The 21,166-nt window shown below is 41.4% G+C and overlaps 1 protein-coding gene across 1 annotated transcript in view; it reads right to left on the bottom strand.

The window, feature by feature from the left end:
* NOTCH2 (notch receptor 2) overlaps positions 1-20,034 on the bottom strand; it is a 177,350-nt gene extending 157,316 nt beyond the window's left edge. Inside the window, exon 1 of the mRNA XM_052636558.1 lies at positions 19,888-20,034. Coding sequence (XP_052492518.1) covers positions 19,888-19,960 — 73 coding nt within the window. The 5' untranslated portion in view covers positions 19,961-20,034. The remainder of the gene's footprint in view (positions 1-19,887) is intronic.
* Between the last annotated feature and the right edge of the window lie 1,132 nt (positions 20,035-21,166).

Raw genomic sequence — 21,166 nt, 5'->3', positions numbered from 1 at the left:
GTGTAATTGGGTGTGTCCCTCTATGTCACTGTGCAGATGGTGATTAAACTCATTACAACTTCCCTAAACCTTTTCACTATAACTGAATAGCATTCTGGATAATTATTCTCTGGTGCCAATTGAGACTAGGCACTATTTTAAAACAGCTTTTTTTAAAAAAACAGTTTCAAGGTTTATCTCTCTTCCTCCCAACATATACACACACTTAAAGTTGGGATGTTTAAGGAAAAAATCCCAGTTATCAAACTTTACCAAAACTGTAAATATTTCTTTACTACAGTGACTATAACAAGCTTACTCATTTCAATCTGACATAAATTTAAAAAGAAATTAATCAATTCCCAATATCCTACCAACAAATGATATGCATTCTGAATAATCTATGTGCCTCAGGGACTAAAACAGTGCTACTATCAACACTCTCCTCAGGAGGATGGAGCATGGGGAATCCCAGCTCTCATGATACACAACTGCCAAATTCTTCCTAGTCCAATCCTGGTGAAAGCGGTGCACCCCCCATGGGGTTGGATGACAGTGGCTTTTATTGAGGAAGCTCTCAGCTGACCACAGGGCACGGCCAAATATCCAACCAGACTGCTGGAGGAGACAAAATGGTCCATTTGGCAGTCTGTTGACAATGACATGTCAAAACTTCAACTATCCGGCCACTCTTGGCGGTAAACTTTCCTGCACTGTACACCTGAAAGAGCAATTGTTGAGATGGTTCCCTTGACTGAAAAGTACAACTTGTGAAATGCATTTTTGTGGAAAACCCAGCATACTTTCATATCCAAATATATGTAAACAAGTCACAGACTCATATGTTTTTAGCCTCAGAATTAGTAAGCTTAACTGAAGTGCAATATGTGTTTCATCATTTTGCTTTCTTTCCCCATGACCATTTGGCAGAGTTAAAATTTTAGCTATCATGCATTTTCTTCCCTAAAATGTATCGGTTACAGTTCCCACAGAAGCTGGCTATGCATTTCCTTGTGGGTGTATGCATAAACCTACCATAACAAAACATTTTCTATTTCCTCATTTTGATCAAAAGGAAAAAAGAAATGCTAAAATGCACTTACAGAAGTGATAGTGCAAGACTGACACACCCATCTGTATACACAATTTACATTCTGCTTAAGGTTATGATGATTAAGGAGAAAAACGCCGAGAGCGATAAAATAAAATTACACAAAGGAGTAGCCCATGCTGTAAGGAACAACAAAGAAAAGGGCTCGGCAACCCACTCCAGTATTCATGCCTGGAGCATCCCATGGACAGAGGAGCCTGGTGGGCTACAGTGACTCTGGTGGGTCACAAAGAGTCGGACACGATTAAAGCGGCTTAGCATGCAAGGAACAACAAAGTTCTCCATTCAAGGAGAACTAAACTAAGGTTTGAGACATTAAAAACAGCTGAGGAAAAAATACTAAGAAACAGACATCAGAACACATAAAATGCATGTTAAGGAACACAATAATATGTACTCACTGGCAGAATATATTGAAGTTGTGATGGGTTGAGGTGAGTTAGCCATACTCTCCAGCCTGTTTCACTTTGGATCAACATCCTTTCCAGGCAACAGAGACAAATGGATACTGCAGGCACAGAACAGCTTTAAGAAAAGCTAACTGATCCACCTGGGGAAAGAATCCTCAACCTCTGCTTCACTGCTGTCAAGCTCTAACTGACACAACTAATCAAACAGAAGGGAAGAGGATCCTTTCAAATCACGGGGGACAGAACTCAAAGTTAGCGACATTACAGAGCAAGCGATGGGTTATAACGAAACAAGAACTGCCCTAGAAATTAGACGTGGGTTCGAATCATGGCTCTGCCATATATTCACTGTGTGATTGAGAGGCGTTCCCTTAAGCTATGAGACTTAATTGTTCTCATCTGTAAAAATCAACAGCCCTTCCTCCTTAGTTGATTTCATTGGTGACTGAAATAAGATCATGTTTACAAAAGTGATGATAAGCCAGGAAGCACTATTTAATGTAAAATATTATTGTATGTAAACCCAAAATTCTGTGAAATATAAAAGCTTTACCATCTAGCCCCCAAATGATAAAAAATTACACGATTAAATTAGATCACATACATCTATATACTGAGACCAGCCTAAATGGGGATGGGACGTTATTATGTGTGTAAGGCTGGTGTAGCCAACTTCAACAATTTTTTAAAATATTTCCCCACTGCTCTCCTAGTGTCTCAACAATGCTCAGGAATTACAAGCAGAAGCGATAATCTCCTAAACCTCCCCTAACTTTCTCTGGCACAGAAATCTGACATAGGCCACTTCACATGCCTGATTAGATAAGCTTTCCCAATGCTGAAAGCCAACTGCTTCTAACATTTCAAACCTGATTTCCATGAAGACTCCGGGGTGAAAGATGGAAACAAATAAGCCAACCAAGTAGATCCTCCTTATTGAAAGAGTTCCCTGACTCTGACTTGAAGTATTAAACAATTTTTTCTATGAACCAATTCTTTCTGAGGTGAAAGGAGCAAGATGCTATAAACTGGGCAGACACAAGTATTAGAGAGGCTTTTAATTTACACAATTAATCATGTAAACTTTCCATTACTAGATGATAGTGCTTTAGTCTGTTCTTCAGGTGGTCCATAATCCTGCCTTGGCAATGAAGCAGTGCAAAGGGAATCATTAAAAGAAATTAAAACAAAACAGGTATTCCCAGACTACATCTTCCAAATGAGAAACTGACAAGATGCTAATCAAGTTTAAACTCTGGGGCCACCTGCACTTGAGCACCGATTTTTGTACCCAGAACAATACAATTAAGTATGCTGTTTCCAATATACATACAATCCTGCAAGTTAATTATTATTATCATTCCCGTTACATAAAACTGGGAACTGAGACTTTAGAGAAGCGAAGTGACTCGCATAATACTCTTAGCTGAGACTTACAGCGAGGCCTACCTGGTTCCAAAACTCAGCAGCTATGCTAAAGTGAGCATCAAAATAGAGTTGGAAGGGTATCTAAAGTCATAAATAATCAATCTTTACTGTCATTATTCTCTCATTATCCTTCATATCCCTGGGCATTCTCTCCTTTACTATTCAACAGGCAGCTAAACACAATTGAATTTGAAGGAGAAAGTCCAGTATGTCTGAAAAGACCCACATGTTTGAGCATGCATGTTTAGGATTGCATTTTAAAACAGAAGACATTATCTGGGATTATCTGTTGATGTCAAACATACTTCTCTCATCTGTTATTATACATGACCACCAATTTTCAGTGACAAAGGAGATAACATGGAAAAGATTCACATAAAAGAAGAAAAGCCAAGGTTATCTCCGTTCTTTTTCTGTAGTAACATATGTAGAAACACTGCACACAGTTAATTTCAAAGTTCCCGGGCCCAGATAGGTTAGTCCTGGGCAGTTTTAGTAATTGGTTACGTCCACTTTCATATGCTGAGGCATTCTGATCATTTTATTAATACATGGTCTTTTATATCCCTTTCAGAAAGATACAATAAGAAAGAAGTGCCCAGTCAAGAAAAAGCTATCTGCAATTTAAAAGGCTGGCACACATATGGCTCTGAATTGCTATTCTAAGTCTTCCAAAATGTTTTTTTTTAAAAAAAAAAAAACAAAACCTACACATTCATTCCTAGTCTTAATCTACTAAAGAATTTCTTTTAAGATCAAGAAGTAATCAGGAGGGCAATTCTAAACCACTTTCCTTGGTTTACAACGAATATACTTTCCATTTTCAAAAAGATTTAGAAAGAACTACAACTCCTCAGAATGGAATTTTAACATTTAAATTGTTTCCACATTATGCAAATGTCCACTCGGGTAGGATGTTAAGAAGAGCAAAACTTAAGTCAATTTAATGCAGAAAATATTACTAAATCCAAAGTTACACTATCTGTAGGGCTACAGGATTCCACTTAAGAGACAATGGCATCTCTTACAGTGAGTAAATGTGTGAGCTTTGGAGTCAGGCAAAGGGGGTTCCCGATCCTGGTCCACACCACCTACTGGTCTATATCACTAACTAGGCGACCTGGATGACCATGCCTTAATCTTTCACTAAGTAGGAATTATAACACCTACTGTGCGGTCTAAAGCCAAACAAGTAAAGCACTTTTCCTCCCAAGCATCTGTCACATAATGAACTCTCAGTATATGGAAACTACCATTGCTTCTTATAAGCTCCAGAAGGGCAGTTTTTGTTTTGTTCACTCTATTAATGAAGAAGCATGCCCCAGTCTATGGTTCTTCCAGTGGTCATGTATGGATGTGAGAGTTGGACTGTGAAGAAAGCTGAGCGCCGAAGAACTGATGCTTTTGAACTGTGGTGTTGAAGAAGACTCTTGAGAGTCCCTTGGACTGCAAGGAGATCCAACCAGTCCATCCTAAAGGAGATCAGCCCTGGGTGTTCATTTGAAGGACTGATGTTTAAGCTGAAACTCTAATACTTTGGCCACCTCATGCGAAGAGTTGACACATTGGAAAAGACTCTGACGCTGGGAAGGATTGGGGGCAGGAGGAGAAGGGGACGACAGAGGATGAGATGGCTGGATGGCATCACCGACTCGATGGTCATGAGTTTGGGTGAACTCCGGGAGTTGGTGATGGACAGGGAGGTTCATAGGGTTGCAGAGTCGGACACGACTGAGCGACTGAACTGAACTGATACCCCAGTCAGCTTTGATGCAAATACTCCAGTTCCTCTAAAGTAACATTCTCATTTATCTACATTAAGTACATTCAAATAACTGTTACCCTTAGTATACACCTCCTTTCTTTTAATGTAAGTGGCTGCAGCTACCCTTGGGGGGAGATTTAAGTTATTGGAAAATATTTTAAGTGTTTTAAGGGTATTTGAGTTAACATATGCACCACTTAGATTTCCTGTAAACAGTGTGCTTACACAAAATTATAAATATCTCAGACTACAAAAGAAAACCTCTCATAGTACTTCCACAACTGAAAAACAAAGTTTGAGAAATAATTACAGGGAGCAGAAAGGAGTGGTAGGTAGAATACAGTTTACTAAATTGGCAAAATAAAATTTGGAGTTTTGTCATAAAACAAAACAAAACAAAAAACCTGACAACCATTTGCTCATGGCTGCCAAAACTTGAGAATAAGAAACTGTCATGGGAAACAAATGTTAAAATATGAAACCCTTTTCTGAGAAAGTAACTCCACCAGTCCTGGCTAATCCAATTCTGAATCACTAATGACTCCAGCCCTGTTGGGTTGTCTTAACCATTACAAAGAAGTCCAAAGAGACAGGCAGGGTCTCACAGGCAAATATTTTCTCTGCTATCACTGACATTTTCAACATAGCCACACTTTTCCCCCACCCCACCCTTCCCACTGCTTCACTGTTCCCTTCTCAGATTTCAAAAACAGAGGGTCAACCTACAGATACATCATTTGACTAATGAGTTTGGAGGCTTTGCTTTCCTCATCTGTAAATCAAGGATGGACTAGATGGGTGGTTCCCAGTCTGAGATTCCAAAATCTCCGGGAGCCCATAGAGCTGTGATAACAGACCATGAGGTACTTCTGTTATTTCAAAGAGATAGTTCCTTTAGTGCTATAGGTGTAATTAAAGCACTGAACGCATGGTGACACCAGATGGCACGGGGTGCTGTTTATCATGTCATAGGAAAGGGGGGAACAAGAGTGTCACCCTGACATTCTCCTCAAAGCTATATCTCAGGCAAAAAAAAAAAAAAATCATAGTTCCTGTACTCAACTAATCCAACCACAAATGTCTGGTTAATAAATAAGGGGAAATGATTCAGCGCCTATCAATACAATTTGGATGGTAGACAAATTCTCCAAATTGGAGGTATACCCCATTAAAGGAACAGACTCAAATACAATGCCCCTAAATATTTACAGGCTCACCGGGAACCAGTGAACTACATACATGCTGCAAGCATGGAGCTCCTATTACTCACCAAGGATCTGAATCACTCATTCACTTTTGATTAAAAAGAAGTGAAAGCAACAAAAAGCCAGTGTATACTGCAACACAAAATAACATCACCAGCATAACTACTATTTACCGCACTGTCACTAGATGCAGGCACCATACCATGAAGGTAACACTAACTTACTGAACCGTCATAACAACCCTAGCAACTACATGCTCCTATTACCTTCACTTTAAAAACAAGGAAATCTTGGCGCAGAGTGCTTCAGAAACAGGGACACAGGGCCAGTGAGTTAAGAGCCCAGGGTATCCCCACCCTTTCTCCCTCTAAGCTCACAACTCCCTCTCAAAGAGAAGTCTCTCAAAACACACAAAAATGTCCCCCAGCAGAGCCCTCAGGAGCTGGGCCACTGATCTTGAGAGCAGGCTTCTGAAGAGCTCATAGCTGTGGCCCATTCTGGCTTAAAGACCCCCTTAATTGGAACTCCTTTCCTCTCAACCCAAATTCAATCTGTCTGTCCTGATGACAGAAATCAACTGAGAAAAGGCCAGGGCCATTAGCCAACTAAAATCAATCCTTTTATTCAGAATATACCAATGATTTCTAACAGCTGGCTCCTATGTTCAATGAGCTGACAATCTTATCAATACACAAATGATTAAAAACATGTATTTTGAGTGTATACAATGAGCAAGGGTTACGGAGACAAGTAGACTAAATCAATCATTCAATCAGTCCCAACTCTGACACTTACTAATTCCATTATCCTGAGCATGTTACAGGTCTCAGTTTCCCCTCCTCCCCATCTCAAAGGTTGTTGTGAGGCGTGATTGTATGAATGGGGATAAAGTGCCATGTTTGACTACAGAGGCCCAAGAGCTAGGGGTCTGCATCCTGGCTCCATCCTTTAACCACCTTATTATTCGCCCCAACATCCAAAGCTATGACTCTAAGCTCCTATTTTCTTACCTGTAGTATAGCTAACTACTGTCTACCCCAAAGGACAGCCATGTGAATTAAACGAGAAAATATATATAAAGCCCTAAGAGAATGACACATAGTAAGAATCAAACATTTAAAAAGAAAAAAAAAGCTGAGGTTTTAAAAGTCAAACCACAAGTTTAAGTCCCAGCTCTGTCACTTATTATCTAGGGCCAAACAATGGTATACAAGCCAACTAACCCCTCAGAGGCTCAGTTTCAACCAAGATTTTGTGAGATTAAAGGAGGCAATTGTGTAACAGTGTTCTGTAAACTCCGCATCGCTATGTAAATGTTAGGGTCGTTTTATGTTTTATGTTAATTGTACCGAGTGGTCCTTTCAAATACTATCTTCATCTTTAAAATGGAAAAACTGAGGCAGAGAAATTTTAAGCCACAGAGAGAAGGCTGATAATTTCAAAAGTAGGAGGGAGAAAATGATTGGGCCAAAATAAATTCAGATCATGACAAAGCAGGAAAGTAATAAGCCTTCAAGAAGAAAGATGAGAATAAATACCCATTAACCTGTTTTTAAGCAACAACTTCACCTGCTGATTAAGCCTCTCAGTGCAGTCTATGAGTAAGAATTCTCTAATTTCCTCCCAGAAACAGTATTAATAGACTTCAGGGTGAGAAAGAGCTTCACCATCAAACCTCTCTTCCCATCCTTAAGTTAATTTTGTGGATTGGGCAGAATATCAAAGACCAGGGGACACAAACTCTTAACCTATGCCTTAAAAAAAAAAAAAAAGAAAGTTGCAGTCCTTCAGAGAGGTTTCCTTCTTTGGTTGGTCAGAAATGTTCTTGTTCTCCAGGTCTCCTCATGCTAAATATGGTAATAGCTGGCAAACAACCAGCCCAGTAAATTCCAATGATACTTAAGAAAGCATTCATATTGCCTGAAATTACTCTGAATCAAACACTTACGATCCACAGAGCGGCCACATATAGCAGTTCAGCTGGAACTCTTATGTCAAAAGCAGCAGGATGCCTTAAGAACATACAAGCATGGGGAAAAAAAGCAATCTACTCTTCTTTATTGCAACATTCTTCAGCAACAACGCGGATCTCCTACCCACTGTGCACACAGCACTGAGCTAGGTCAGTGGAAGGCTGGAGGGAGAAATCTAAGAAACAGGTGGTGTTCGTGGGGTGCCAAAACAACAGGTTGATTCAGTCAGTTCTGTCCCACAACTAATCAATTTTGTGAAGTGGGAGGAGAAAGAATCTTAGTCATCCTGTTGGCTTACCAAATGGAGCGGCTAGACCACTGCACAACTATAAATTAGGTCAGAATGCCAGATTTAGTAGTGAATTTCAGGTCCGCCTTTCAGGGATGGTCCAAGATCCTGGATATCCAAAAAGACAAGACAGAAGCAGGCTACCTTCCACCCACCCCAAAACAGAGCTTGCTTCAGAATAGACTGGGTTTTTTTGCTTCCTCCAGTATCTTTTTATAAGATACTAAAGTAAACGTGCATTTTCTGGGCACACACAACTGACAGCTTGTTGATTTACGATACAGTCAGATTAGAATTTTAAAGTAATTACAGAAAATACCAGTTAACAAATATACAGAAAATTGACCAAGTGCATCAGAAATCAAAGGATTTTTTAAAAGCTATTAAATAATTTTTGATATATCAATACTGGTAGCAATTTGATATTATGTAGTTTAATGTATCCATGTGTGTTTTGACACATTTAAGATAAAGAGAATACCTTTAATATTTAAAGAAATATTTCAAATCAGTAACCAAAAACAAAATACCTTGCTTGATGAATAAAAGACACAATTTACCAAAATAAATAAAAAGAAAAGGCAACAGAAATGGCCACTGATCACATGAAAAACTTTCAAGACCACTATAAGCAGAGATACCAATTAGGATGAGGTAGCATTTACCACTTATCAAATTGTTAAAGAGTTGTAAACATAAAACCAGTGTTGATGACGGTTGGAAACACGGACAGTCTCATATTCAACTAATACAGTATAACTTGGTCATACTATATGAACGGAAATTTGGCAATGTGTATCAAAAGCCACACAAAGGTCCATCTTCTTTGATAAAATAATTTGACTTCTTGGAATTTATGTTAAGAAAATACATATTCCTACCATTATTTACATATGAGAATGTTCATCACAACATTAGTTATAATCATGAAAGCTGGAAACCAAGACTAGATCTCAGTTTAAATAAAATATAATAGAATCTTCAGATAAAACTGTAGGCAGCCTTTAAAACCATGTTCTTAAAAAATATTTATACACAGGAAATATATATATATTTTCAACATCTTATAATAAACTATAATGGAAAAGAATCTGAGAGTATATATATTCTTTCTTAATTACTTTGCTATACACCAGAAGTGTTAGTCGCTCAGTTGTGTCAGATTCTTTGTGACCTCATGGACTATAGCCCACCAGGCAACTCTGTCCATGGAATTCTTCAGGTAAGAATATGGTGGGTAGCCAATCCCTTCTCAGTGGATCTTCCCGACCCAGGAATCGAACCCAGGTCTCCTGCACTGCAGGCAGGTTCTTTACCAACGAGCCACCAGGGAAGCCCCAACTAATACAAGATTGTAAATCAACTGTACTTCAATAAAAACAAAGAAATATGAAGAAAAAAATTATTTACATATATAGGAAAGTGTTTACAATATTTTCAGTGGTACAGAAGTATATAGTAAAACTATAATATGCTAAAATCTTAATTACAGTAAGAGGCACAGAAAAACAACTGTATGAAATATAACAAAATATTAAGTGAGGTTTTGATTGGAGGTGATGGGATTAGTGGAGATTTTAATTTTCTCTTATGTTTTTCTGCTTATTTCCCAATGTTTAAAAATCACTCTTTGGCATAGTAATTTCTCTTCTGGAAATCTAGCTTAATAGAAATATCCTAAAGAGGGGAATTTCTGTATAAAGATCATTTATACAGAATGGCATTTAAATGCCAGATTTAAAATCTGGCATTTATAAAGTGTCATTTATGCAGGAAAGAAAAAAATGATGGAGACAAATATGTAACCAAAGCAAAGGAGAAATCAAAGAAAGACAGGACAGAAAATCACATATACATTATAAATCTACAATTTTTAAGAGTTGATAAAAAGACCAAATGATGTACACCAGAATATTAACAGTGGTGTAACTGTGGATTTTTCTTATACTTTTCAAAGGTCCTTCAGTTTAGTCGCTCAGTCGGGTCTGACTCTTTGTGACCCCATGAACTGCAGCACGCCAGGCTTCCCTGTCCATCATCAACTCCCAGAGCTTGCTCAAATTCATGTTTATCGAGCTGGTGATGAACTCCTTAACCACCCTTAAATATAATTACTTTAAAAATTGTTGTTTAATTGCTAAGTCGTGTCCGACTCTTTTGAGACCCCATGGACTGTATGCAGCCCGCTAGGCTCCTCTGTCCATGGGATTTCCCAGGCAGGAATCCTGGAGTGGGTTGCCATTTCCTTCTCTGGGGGATCTTCCCGACCCAAGAATCTAACCAGTCTCCTGCACTGGCAGGCAGGTTCTTTACCAATAAGCCACCAGGGAAGCCCAATACCTCCTGCCCAAAAAAATTCTTGTAAAGGTGCCAGAGAAAATCAACAAAGCATAAATATGAGTTAATTACATGTAAACATAAGGAATAATTCTGTTGCTATGTAAACGTACCTTTAAATGTTACAATGTTTGTTTTCAGTTACAACCAGATTTTCCTTCAATCTCTTAAAAGTTTATGTCACAGGAGCCATGACATATTGTTACTACTTTATATAGTAACATCCCAAACGTGCATGATTTACAGACATGTTTTTTTCTCTAATAATCCTCATAAAGATTAGAAAGTGCTTTAAATGTTCTAATAAAGTAAATGTCCTTCATGTTCCAATTTTAAAAGATCTAGCAAATAAAGGCATATTCTCAGCAAAGAAAACAGTAAAAAGTAATAATCAAAATACACACGTCCTTAAACTTCAGTGAGTCTCTACACTTTATAGACAAAAGCACATGAAAGCAGAGAATTAAACAAAAGTTTCTTTGCAGCATACCACTTTACCATTTAGAGAAGTAAACAATTTAACACTATCTAGTGTTCTGACTATTCATATTCAGAAACTCAACAAAACATATTAGTGCTTAAACAGTATCAATTTTTCTCTTATTGGAATGTTGAAGAAGTAAGCCAGCATAGCAACCTCTCCCTGTTAGGTACTCGTTAAAATAGATTATTTAATCTTTGAGGCTTAAAAGCCTCCCAGAATCTCCTCACAAAACAGAGATGAGAGTGAAAAGAGATGAAAAAGAAGCAAATATCAATGTTAAAGTGCACCTGTCTCTGAACAAGGTAGTATACTTTAGAATGTAACCACAGCTTCTTGCTTTAGTCAGCAAGCAAAACTGTATTTTAAAGGGATACTATTTGTTAAAAGATACCATATTATTAGGGAGACAATATCTGACTCCAACCAAAATATTATCATCATGTTTTCCTTACCTCATGAAATACAGCCAGGCTTTCTTCCTATAAATAAATATATGAGGTGAGAGCACTACTCTTAACCCAGAAACAGGTTTTGCAACGCCCATGGATACAACCTGCCTTTGTGAGATGATGAATCCATCTTGGCATGATGTTTGGTTGATACAAAGAACTAGAGTCACTGCCAATACCCTGCAGATGGAACTGCCTTGAAGACCAGAAACTGCCCTCTCTAGAGGTCTCTGGGGAAGGCCCTTCAGTGCACTGGGAAGAGGGACACAGGCCCCTCACCACCTGATTGGGAGATCACGGGCTCCAGAGCTGGACGGTAGTAACTGGCCTACAGTTCAAGAGAGCCAAGAGACAGTAAAATGAACCCCTTAAGAGTTCATTCAATCATCCAGTAAAGCCCAAACTCTGAGGAGCCGGTAGGACAGGGTTTTGCCAAGACAAGCACAAGAGGGTGAGGGAGATGGTAGCATGATTAATCAATGCCACCTGAGGCAGCAACTCGGGGTGTGTCCACACGGCACTGCAGTCACTGCCTGGCTGTGACCAGAGGCTCCTTCAGCGACCGCCACTGAGAACCAGATCTTCCAAAGGAGCTCCTTCCACCTTAACTTGTCCAAGATCAGGTTAGGCATCCAAGTCTGAGTACACAGCCCTCTCTCTTGCCACAAACCCACGAACAGACATAATAGACACCACAACATGTGCCAAATTTATATTTACACCCCCACCAAACAAAGGGCTCTTTGTCTTCCCCCCAAGTCAAGTTTTGATACTTCTAAATTCCAACAGAGAAAGAGCAGAACAGCAGACAAGCCCAGCAGGGGTGAGCTGGGGGTCGCTGTTCCCTGGTGCTTCGAGATTTACTCCCCCCAGACCCTACAGCTCTTAGTCACCCCGACTGCAGGAAACTGCTCTCGGCCAGGATAGATAAGTTACTAAGTAACTGTACTTCATGTTCCTGTGTGTGCTCATCTGTCTTGTCTCCCTGATGATGTCAGCTCCTGGGGGCAGGTCTCTATCTTCCATTTGGTCAATGACTCCTACACAACTAGAAAAGCAGAATACCCTTACTGCCTACCACGCCATGCTAGGGGAAACACACAAATTAAGGTTGACAACACACCATAGCCCTCCCTAACACACCACTAAGACAGCACAGCTACACAGATATTAAATCTTACAGCTTAGGGCTTAGAGCTAAGTAAGGCTCCTACTAGAGTATTATATAGAAATGTATATATTTACTTATATAAACAAATGAACACAATAATTGCTTTGTTTTGTTCACTCCTAGCTATGGCTTGTATCATTCCCGCTTCTTGGCTTTACTATTCTTTTTAATGTCACAATGTATTTTTTTGCCACACAGCTGGTTCTCCAGGGGAGGAGAAAAGAAAGAACAGACCTACAGCCAACTTCCTACCACTGCCAACGAACACTGCTATTTGTCCCATCTAGAGGCCATGAGCGTATCCTTTCAGATCTGAAGCCACTTCCTTCTTCCTATCACGAACAGCAACACCAAGTGTCTCTGTTAGAGGTGCACTTCTGAGCCCCTTCTTGCAGACTGCTCAGTTCTGCTCAAGAAGTCCTCCAGACCCCCTTTATCTTACCTTCCTTATTCTACTTGCTGCAGCAGCCCAGACACCCCAAAAGCAGGACTGCCTGAAAGGAATGACCTTTACATTTTTTTCACTAACATATCTGAGGGAAATCCCTGACATCAGATATGTGTTCATGGGTCAACAAGACAGACATCCTCAAAGACCCAGCATCATTCACAAGGGCTGAGGTCAGAATTCCTTAACAGACACCAAGAAAACTGGAACTTTTATGTATTCTGGCATCTCAGGTAATATCCTGATGGAGGGACAAGGAGGCATCCACCAAAGTCATACATGACACACACATGGCAGTCCTAAGACTTTGGACAGACTGCCCAAAAACCCCACTTTTTTACAACTAAATAATTTTATTAGCCTTTTAAGGATACCAGAGTGGCTTTCTTCTCCCTAGTGAGCTAGGCATTCAATAAGAAGCACGCACTTTCAAGGCAGAAAAAAGTGACCACAGGACCCACAGTCAAAGCAATCCATCTCTAGCATTATCAAAGAATAAACAAACAAAAACAAAACAAAAAAGCCCTTAGCTTTCCTAGATTCTCTGCAGTGATTCCAAAACTTCCCTAGTATAAAAGTTACCTGGCCATTTCTTAAATATACAAATTCGCAGACACTATTCCAGACTCACTGAATCGGAATCTCCAGGAGAAGACCTCAGGTGTTCTTATTATAAAACAGATTGGGGAAACACTGCTCAACAAATGCTTCCCTCCCACCACTGCCATCTGGAAAGGGTGGTACAAAACATATAGGGCTACAATGATTAACCCAAGCAATCTCCCCGATGGGATCATCTTCAAGGTCCTCACTGGGTTTAACTCCTTTTACGGAAGGGTGGGTGTCAGTACAGTAAAGGGTACCTCTGGATCCCTAACACAAAAGGCTCAGGACTCTTTGAGACAAATTCCTAAGAAGATGCCAGTGGGTGCAAGTCATAAGGAGGAAGATTACAACTGAATATACGAAGATCTTTCAAAGAATTACAGCTGTCCAAATCCAGACTCATCTGCCTCCAGAAAGAGGGAGCTGTCTATCAGAAGAGATGATCAAGGAGAAAAAAGGCAGGCTACACGTTAACCAGGATGTTCTAAGAGGATCAGAATCACCATGGGACAGATAGAAGGACTAGGTGAATTTTTAAAGTTCCTCCCAACAAATAAGTCAACAAAGAGGAAACTTCCAACTACCCATTAATTAATAAAAAGAGATAGCATAAAAGCGTATAGGTGGGGTCCACCTTTAACTGATCTTTTCAAAGCAGAAAGGACTATAAGGACACACCTCTGACTCACCATCACCTGTCTTCCAGAATGTCCCAAAGCTGGGGCAGGCAGAGCAGGAGTCACAGGTGCCACGACCAGGAAAGACCTGCTGCCCGGCTGACCACATGTTGGGCAGAGGCCAGGGAAGGGATGAGTGTGACATGGTCTCTGCCCTCAAGAAACAAATTTCGTTCTGGAGATAGCTCACCCTCTGTGGTTCTCTAAAAAATGTGTCACCTTTTGCTTTTTATTGGTGATGGTGATTTTCAATGGAACCCTCTTGGAGGGAAAAAAGCAAATATACTAAATGTAAATATCTGCTCGGTCTAGTTCAAGTTTACAATATGCAGCTCACAAGGAAATAAATCTCAAAAAAAAATCATCTAAACAAATTTTCGTAAATTTGGGAATGACATATACATACTACTAAAGTAGATAACCAATAAGGACCTACTATAAAGCACAGGGAAACTTGGGTCCATATTCTATAATAACCTAAATGGGAAAGGAATCTGAAAAACACAAGATATTTGTATGGGTATAACTGAATCACTTTACTGTACACCTGTAACTAATAGATCATTTTCATATAGTTTTATTCATTAATTTTTGGCTGTGCTGGGTCTTCACAGCTACAGAGACTTTTCTCTAGTTGCAGAGAACAGGGGCTCCTCTCCAGTTGCGACGCATGGGCTTCTCACTGTGATGGCTTCTCCTGCGTGGGGCACAGTCTCCAGGGCGCACCAGCGTCAGCAGTTGCTGCACGTGGGCTCCGTAGTTGTGGCTCCCAGGTTCTAGAGCAGAGGCTCAATAGTTGGGGTGCACAGGCTTAGTTGCTCTGCAGCATGTAGGGTCTTCCCAGTCAGGGATCAAACCCATGTCTCCTGCATTGGCAGGTGAACTAATTCTTTACCAATGACCCACCAAGGAAGCCCTGTATATCACTGCTAATCAGCTATACTCCAATATAAAAGAGGGCTTTTTTAATTCTAACTTTAAAAATAATATATTCCAAGAATCCTCAAAATGTCCAAATTACAATAAGGGCGTGGCAACTCTGGACAAAATTACAGAAATTGCTGCCATAGTAATACAGTAATACAGGAAGCAGTAGAGGCAACTCAAGTGAGAGGCAGAGGGTGGATGCCAGCATCTTTGAGGTTAAATTCCAAAGTAAAAGTGACCTTTATGAATTGCAGAAGTGATCAGGAAAAAGAGAGAAGAAACCACCACCACCACCACACACACACACACACACACACACACACACACACACACACACAGAAATTCAAAACGGCAAATTTAAATAAAACATCTGGGGAAGGGGAAAATTCGGTTTTCCCCCAAATGTAAGGTAAGCAATAACTTCTGCAAATACTACTTTTAAAAAAAACTGTCTTGAAGTATTGTACTAGTCCAGAATAAGAAAACTACTAAAAGTAATTGTTCAATGAAACAAATATGTACTGAGTGCCTATCAGATGCCAAGGCACCATTCTAGGTACAAGGGTTGTGTGCGCTGGGTGGACTCAGTCTCATCCAAGTCTTTGCAACCCCATGGTCGGGTGGTGGTATTAGAACAAACACAAATGAAAAGACACAATTCTTTTCCTCAAGAGGCACACTAACAATAAGCACTTGAGGATTTGTGTGTGTGTGCATCAGCTCATTTGTACAAAAGATGGAAGAGGTGTGGAGAGTGGACAAGGCACTAGACTGAGGACCAGAGGAGAGAGAGTCTTGTCTCAACTTGTCTGTAATGGGCTCAGTGATTATGAACAAAGTGCCTAAGCAAATGGAGGACCAAAGTAGTGCCCCTCCCACAGGATCACAAAACTAATTAACAGCTGACCGGGGGAAAAATTTTGGTCTTCTGGCTCCTAGACTAGTGAACCTCCCAAGATACAATGCATATGGCAGACAGATAAAGAAAGAAAAGTAGAGAAGAAGAAAACCCTCTGGCTTCAAGTCATCTGCAGAGAAAGGAAAGATGAAAGAAGGAGAAAAAGGAAAGAGTGGGAGTGAAATAAAAGGTTAAGTTGTGGTTCAAGAGAGGTCAAGAAAGGAAGCACTTAAAAGTGTACGCACAGTATCAGCATAATGTAAAATCTGATTCTATTCTCATTCAAATCATAGCTTAGAATTTTTTGCCCCAAAACCATTAAGGACCAATAGACAATGTGTCCAAAAGTGATACATGTGAATAAAACCTGAAGAAAAAGAGATAACAGAGAGGAAAGGGAGGGGGCAGTTTATAATAATATCATGTAAATATATATAAGAAGCCCTTCTAAAGAGACAATGTGGACCCACTGTGCTCAGATGAATAAGAAGAAACAGTACTTATTATTTCTTATATAAGATATTATTTACTCTACAGCTTTTATGTCACCAGGTTCAAAAATCTTTGGAAGTCAGAAGGGTTAAAAACTGGAATGGCTGATTAAGGATACATTCGTTCTGGAAATTATTAACATTAAAAAGGGAAGACCCCAAGGTACACACCTGATAGAGAATAATGAATTATGACTGGGCTCCAACCAAGTTACTGCATTAGAATCACCCGTAAACCTTGAAAAATGCAGAATCTCAAAATACGGAATTTCAGACCTACTGTGCCAGAATCCTTGGGTGTTGAGGCCAAGAGGCAGCCCAGATGATGTTGATGCAGCCAGGATGTGGACTTTCTTCTATCACAGTGGACCAGGTAAGGAGTGAGACCACTAGGAATGGCATCAGAGAGTGGGAACTAGATCAATGCAAATTTTGTGGGCAAAATAGAATTTCTGTGGGTGTGATATTTTTTAAATGTATTGTAAGGCTAGTCTGAAGCATCCAAGCATATCCCACTGAATTCAAACATTTTCTAAAGGTCCTGAAGTCAGCAACTATAGTTCAGGTGAACCAAAAGTTACTGTTTTAGGCTATAAGCAGCTCACAGAAGAGGCAGCAGAGTGGGAATGGCACAGAGATACCAAGAATGTGGGTAGATAGTTTTAAAAAATCAAAAACATCAGGAAAAAGAGAGACTAAAAAAAAAATCACTCTCATCCTCCCTCCCCAAAAAGAAATAATAAGAAAACAGAAAGAACAAGAAGAAACAAGTTCTAGGGTAAATTTTATCTTCATCTGAAAGAAAAAACAATTACTCTTTGTGATTTTTTTTTTTAAAAGTAAGAGAAGAATTCAACTGAGAAATCATGTAGCAGGCAGCAAAACCAGGGAGTGACTTCCCATTGCAAAGCAAGAGAAAACAAGGAGCAAGGGGTGGCCCTGGATAGCTGTTTAGACAATCAGACAGATGAGCTGACAGCTCCCTGCTTCAGGAACTCAGTGATGTTTACATTAACAACTGGCCACTAGACTAATACAGGAACACTCAAAAGTTTAAAAGGGTGTGTTATAATTGATAGCTTGGCAAAACACAATGATAATAAATTCAGAAGATTCAAGAAGCTTTCACTACTAGACTCTGAAAAGTTTCAAGATCTGCACCAAGAAAAGGGCTTTTTAATCTCTTCCATTCCCTTGTAGTTTAGCTTCTGAAGAACACCTGTCTAGAAATCAAAATATCTAAATCCTGTCTTTGAGCTAACACTAACACTAGACTTGTCCATCTGAAAGCTAGCTAGTAAGAGCAGTAGTTCATCAGGGCAGAAGGATAGGTCTTAGAATGAGAGAAGCCCTGTGTGTCAGAGTTATCCTATTCCTGACATATCTTATCATTAAACACTGAATTTAGCAAATCACTTTGCAAACATATTTATTATTCCCTCCAACTCTCTAAAATAAGTGATTTCTGGTTCTCTTTCATAGATGAGGAAATGACAGAACATGAAGACAAATTTACTAAAACAAGCTAATGGTAGACCAAGGATTAAAATGTTCAGATTAGCCCATTGTTTATACTCCTCTATCCTAAATTTACACTTTACTAAAGCTTTCGCTCAAAGAAAAAGGAAAGGCAAAAATACTATCATATGTTTTGGTTCATCATCACACAGCACCTTGGTCCACTTCTGAAATTCTTAGGGACCCAGAGGTGTATGGACTTTGAATTTTCCAAGAAAGGTTTGGGGTTGAACAACCCAGCACTGTGATAAATAACTTTGATGTCTTTTCAACATCTGTGATTGGCATGTCGACTAGCCTGTTAACAATATACAATGAGCAAATCTTTCTAAAGCCCATCATCTTCATTACTTTCTCTTTGCAAAGAGTCATAGCTCAAGTTCTAAGTTCTTTGGTAAAGGTAAAACTTTCCTCAGACTAGGCTAGGAAAAGAAGGGGCCACTTCCAGTTCAACAAACATGCACAAGCCACCATCCCACTGGAAGCAGAGTTCACAAACAACAACAACACACAGTCCTGCCTGCAAAGGACTTTCTGAATACCTTTTGACTGCCACCAGTGTAATATACATTCTCGTAATTAATCCTATTAGTTGGGTAATTTCATTCCCATTTTATTGGTGAGTTCATACAACCGAGCTAGATTTGAACCCAGGATTAAAGCGCAGAGCTCCAAAGCCCAGGTTCTTTCCACGAAACAGTATGGAAAGAAATTTGGATTCTACGATAGTGGGTGGGATGGGTAAGACACGATTGGATTTCCTTTCCTCGATCCAACCGTGTTCAGAAAGACTGTTGCAGATATCCAACCAAAAAGAAGCTCTGGAAGGCACCACTTTGAATTAACGTATCCACTCTTCTTCACCCGCCCCCGCCCCACCCCCAACCATGCCAAAAGAACAGCCTTAGCTGCTGCCAGGTTGGAGGAGTTGGTGATCGTCACACCACATTCCTGAGGCTGGACACAGACTCTGAAACTGCGCCCGAGCTCTGCGCCTCGGAAAGAATAACAGCAGTAGAGATTTTTAAATCATGTGGCTCAGCATGCAGCCACACCAGTTTTCCTACTGCTCCTGCCTCCACCTTTCAAAGACTCGAGCCAAACTTTACACATCGGATTCTTGGGGAACCGTGGAACTCAGAGCGTCAGAACTCGGGCGCGCCGCAAAAGCCTGTCCCCATCCAAACCAAACCCACCCATTCACATCGTGGGCCTTCCTTCAGCATTGCTGAGTCTGGCTGTGAAGGTGCAAGCCGCTGGGTTGGGACGCCCTGCCCCCCGCTCCCTCCACGCCAGAATCTGGCATTCCTGCGCTCAGCCCATCTGCGGTCCGTGGCCGGCGATGGCTCTCCCCCGACCCCAGGAAACACGGAGCCACATGGGCGAAATTTCCCAAATCCCCGAACTCAAGTGCTCCAAGAAAAGGAGCTTCTGAGGCTTGCTGCCCGGCCTCCCTCCGGCCGAGGAGGCGTGTGTGGGACCCAAAGGCGGAGGGGAGCTGCAGGCGGCGAGGGGCGAGGAGGAGGGGGCGCACCCAGGGAGCGGTCCGATGCTGTCCAAACTTTAGGAACTAAGTGGCCTCACTGCACGCCGACGGCCGAGCCCGGCCTTCTCGCCAAGTGGAGGACGGAAGGGTGGGAATGGTCGCCCCAGGTGGCCAGCCGGGCCAGAGGGGCGTGAGCCGGGGCGCCGGGGACAGCACCCCTCAGTCGGATACTCACCACGCGCCGGGGCCGCGCGGCACAGCCACAGTGCCAGCAGCGCCCACAGCGGAGCGGGGCGCAGGGCGGGCATCTTCTCGGTCGCCTCCTCCTCCGCCGCCGCCGCCTGGGCAGATCCACATGGGGAGGGGGTCCCGACAGGGGAGCCCCCACTTTCTCCTCCCCTCCTCCTACTTCCGCGGCTCACGGCCTCGCGCGGCGCCCCGAAGCTCAGACTTCAGTGTCTCCACTGCCTGCACCCCAAGTCCGCCGTTCCTGGGCCGCCGCCACAGCCGCCGCCCGAAGTTTGGCTGAAACTTTCTCGGGTGTGCAGCGAAGCAGCCTCGTGTGTCCTTCCGCCTCGGCCGCCTCCTCCCACCGCAAACCCCGCCCCGCTGTCGCCGCGGCCAGGCCCCGCCGCCTTCGGCACCCAGGGGTTTCCCGCAGGAAGAAGCGCCGGCCCGGGCTGCGCGCGGAGTGATCTACTATGAGTCCTCAGACACCCCCCAGCCTTGCCAACCCGCGTCGAGTCCGGACGCGCCTTAACTCACTCGGCGCTGGAGCGTCTCTCAGGGCCGGGCCTCTGCCAGGGGTGGTGTTAAGACTCTGAACTTGAATCACTAGGGTAGTGAACTTTCCGGGAGAGACAGACATCATCCAGCGAGATGGGTATCGCCTATATACAACCACACATCCACACACTCCCCGGCTAGCTGAAGGAAGGCAACAGAGAAGGACCAGTGCTGTCAAAGAAGGCTGTGGGAGCCACGGCGCCAAAGTCCATGTAAAATGAACAGAGCCATCGAATGGGCTGTGCTGCACCCTTCATTCATTCATTCAGTCATTCATTTAGCAAACATTTCTTAAGCACCTTACTTTGTGTGGCAGTGTGCCTGCAGTGTTCCTGGTACAATGGACTGATACTAACGACACTTGATGCACAAGCTAGCTTTGAGGACCGAGACTTTGCTGCTTCTTTCACAGAGGAGCTGGGATGAAAGCAGAAATCTTAAAAAGTTAGTAAAATTTGCATAGGACAAGGAGATCAGCTAAGGATATCCCATTGTAAGATGATAATATCTGAAACTTGGAAACAAACTAAATGCTCACCCATGAAGAAATGGATGAATAATGTATGGTATATTTTAAAAATGAAATGTAATACAATGGAAAAGACTGTATTCATATATAGAGATAAATATGAGGTTTATCTAGAGAGATAGAGATAAAATCTTGATAGTTTTAAAAAGCTAACTGAAGGAGATATAAAGAAAAACTATATTATTTATGGATGCATATC

This window comes from Budorcas taxicolor, chromosome 3 (genome assembly GCF_023091745.1).
Source record: "Budorcas taxicolor isolate Tak-1 chromosome 3, Takin1.1, whole genome shotgun sequence".
Classification (NCBI taxonomy): domain Eukaryota; kingdom Metazoa; phylum Chordata; class Mammalia; order Artiodactyla; family Bovidae; genus Budorcas; species Budorcas taxicolor.
This window is presented reverse-complemented; position numbering and strand designations above follow the sequence as displayed.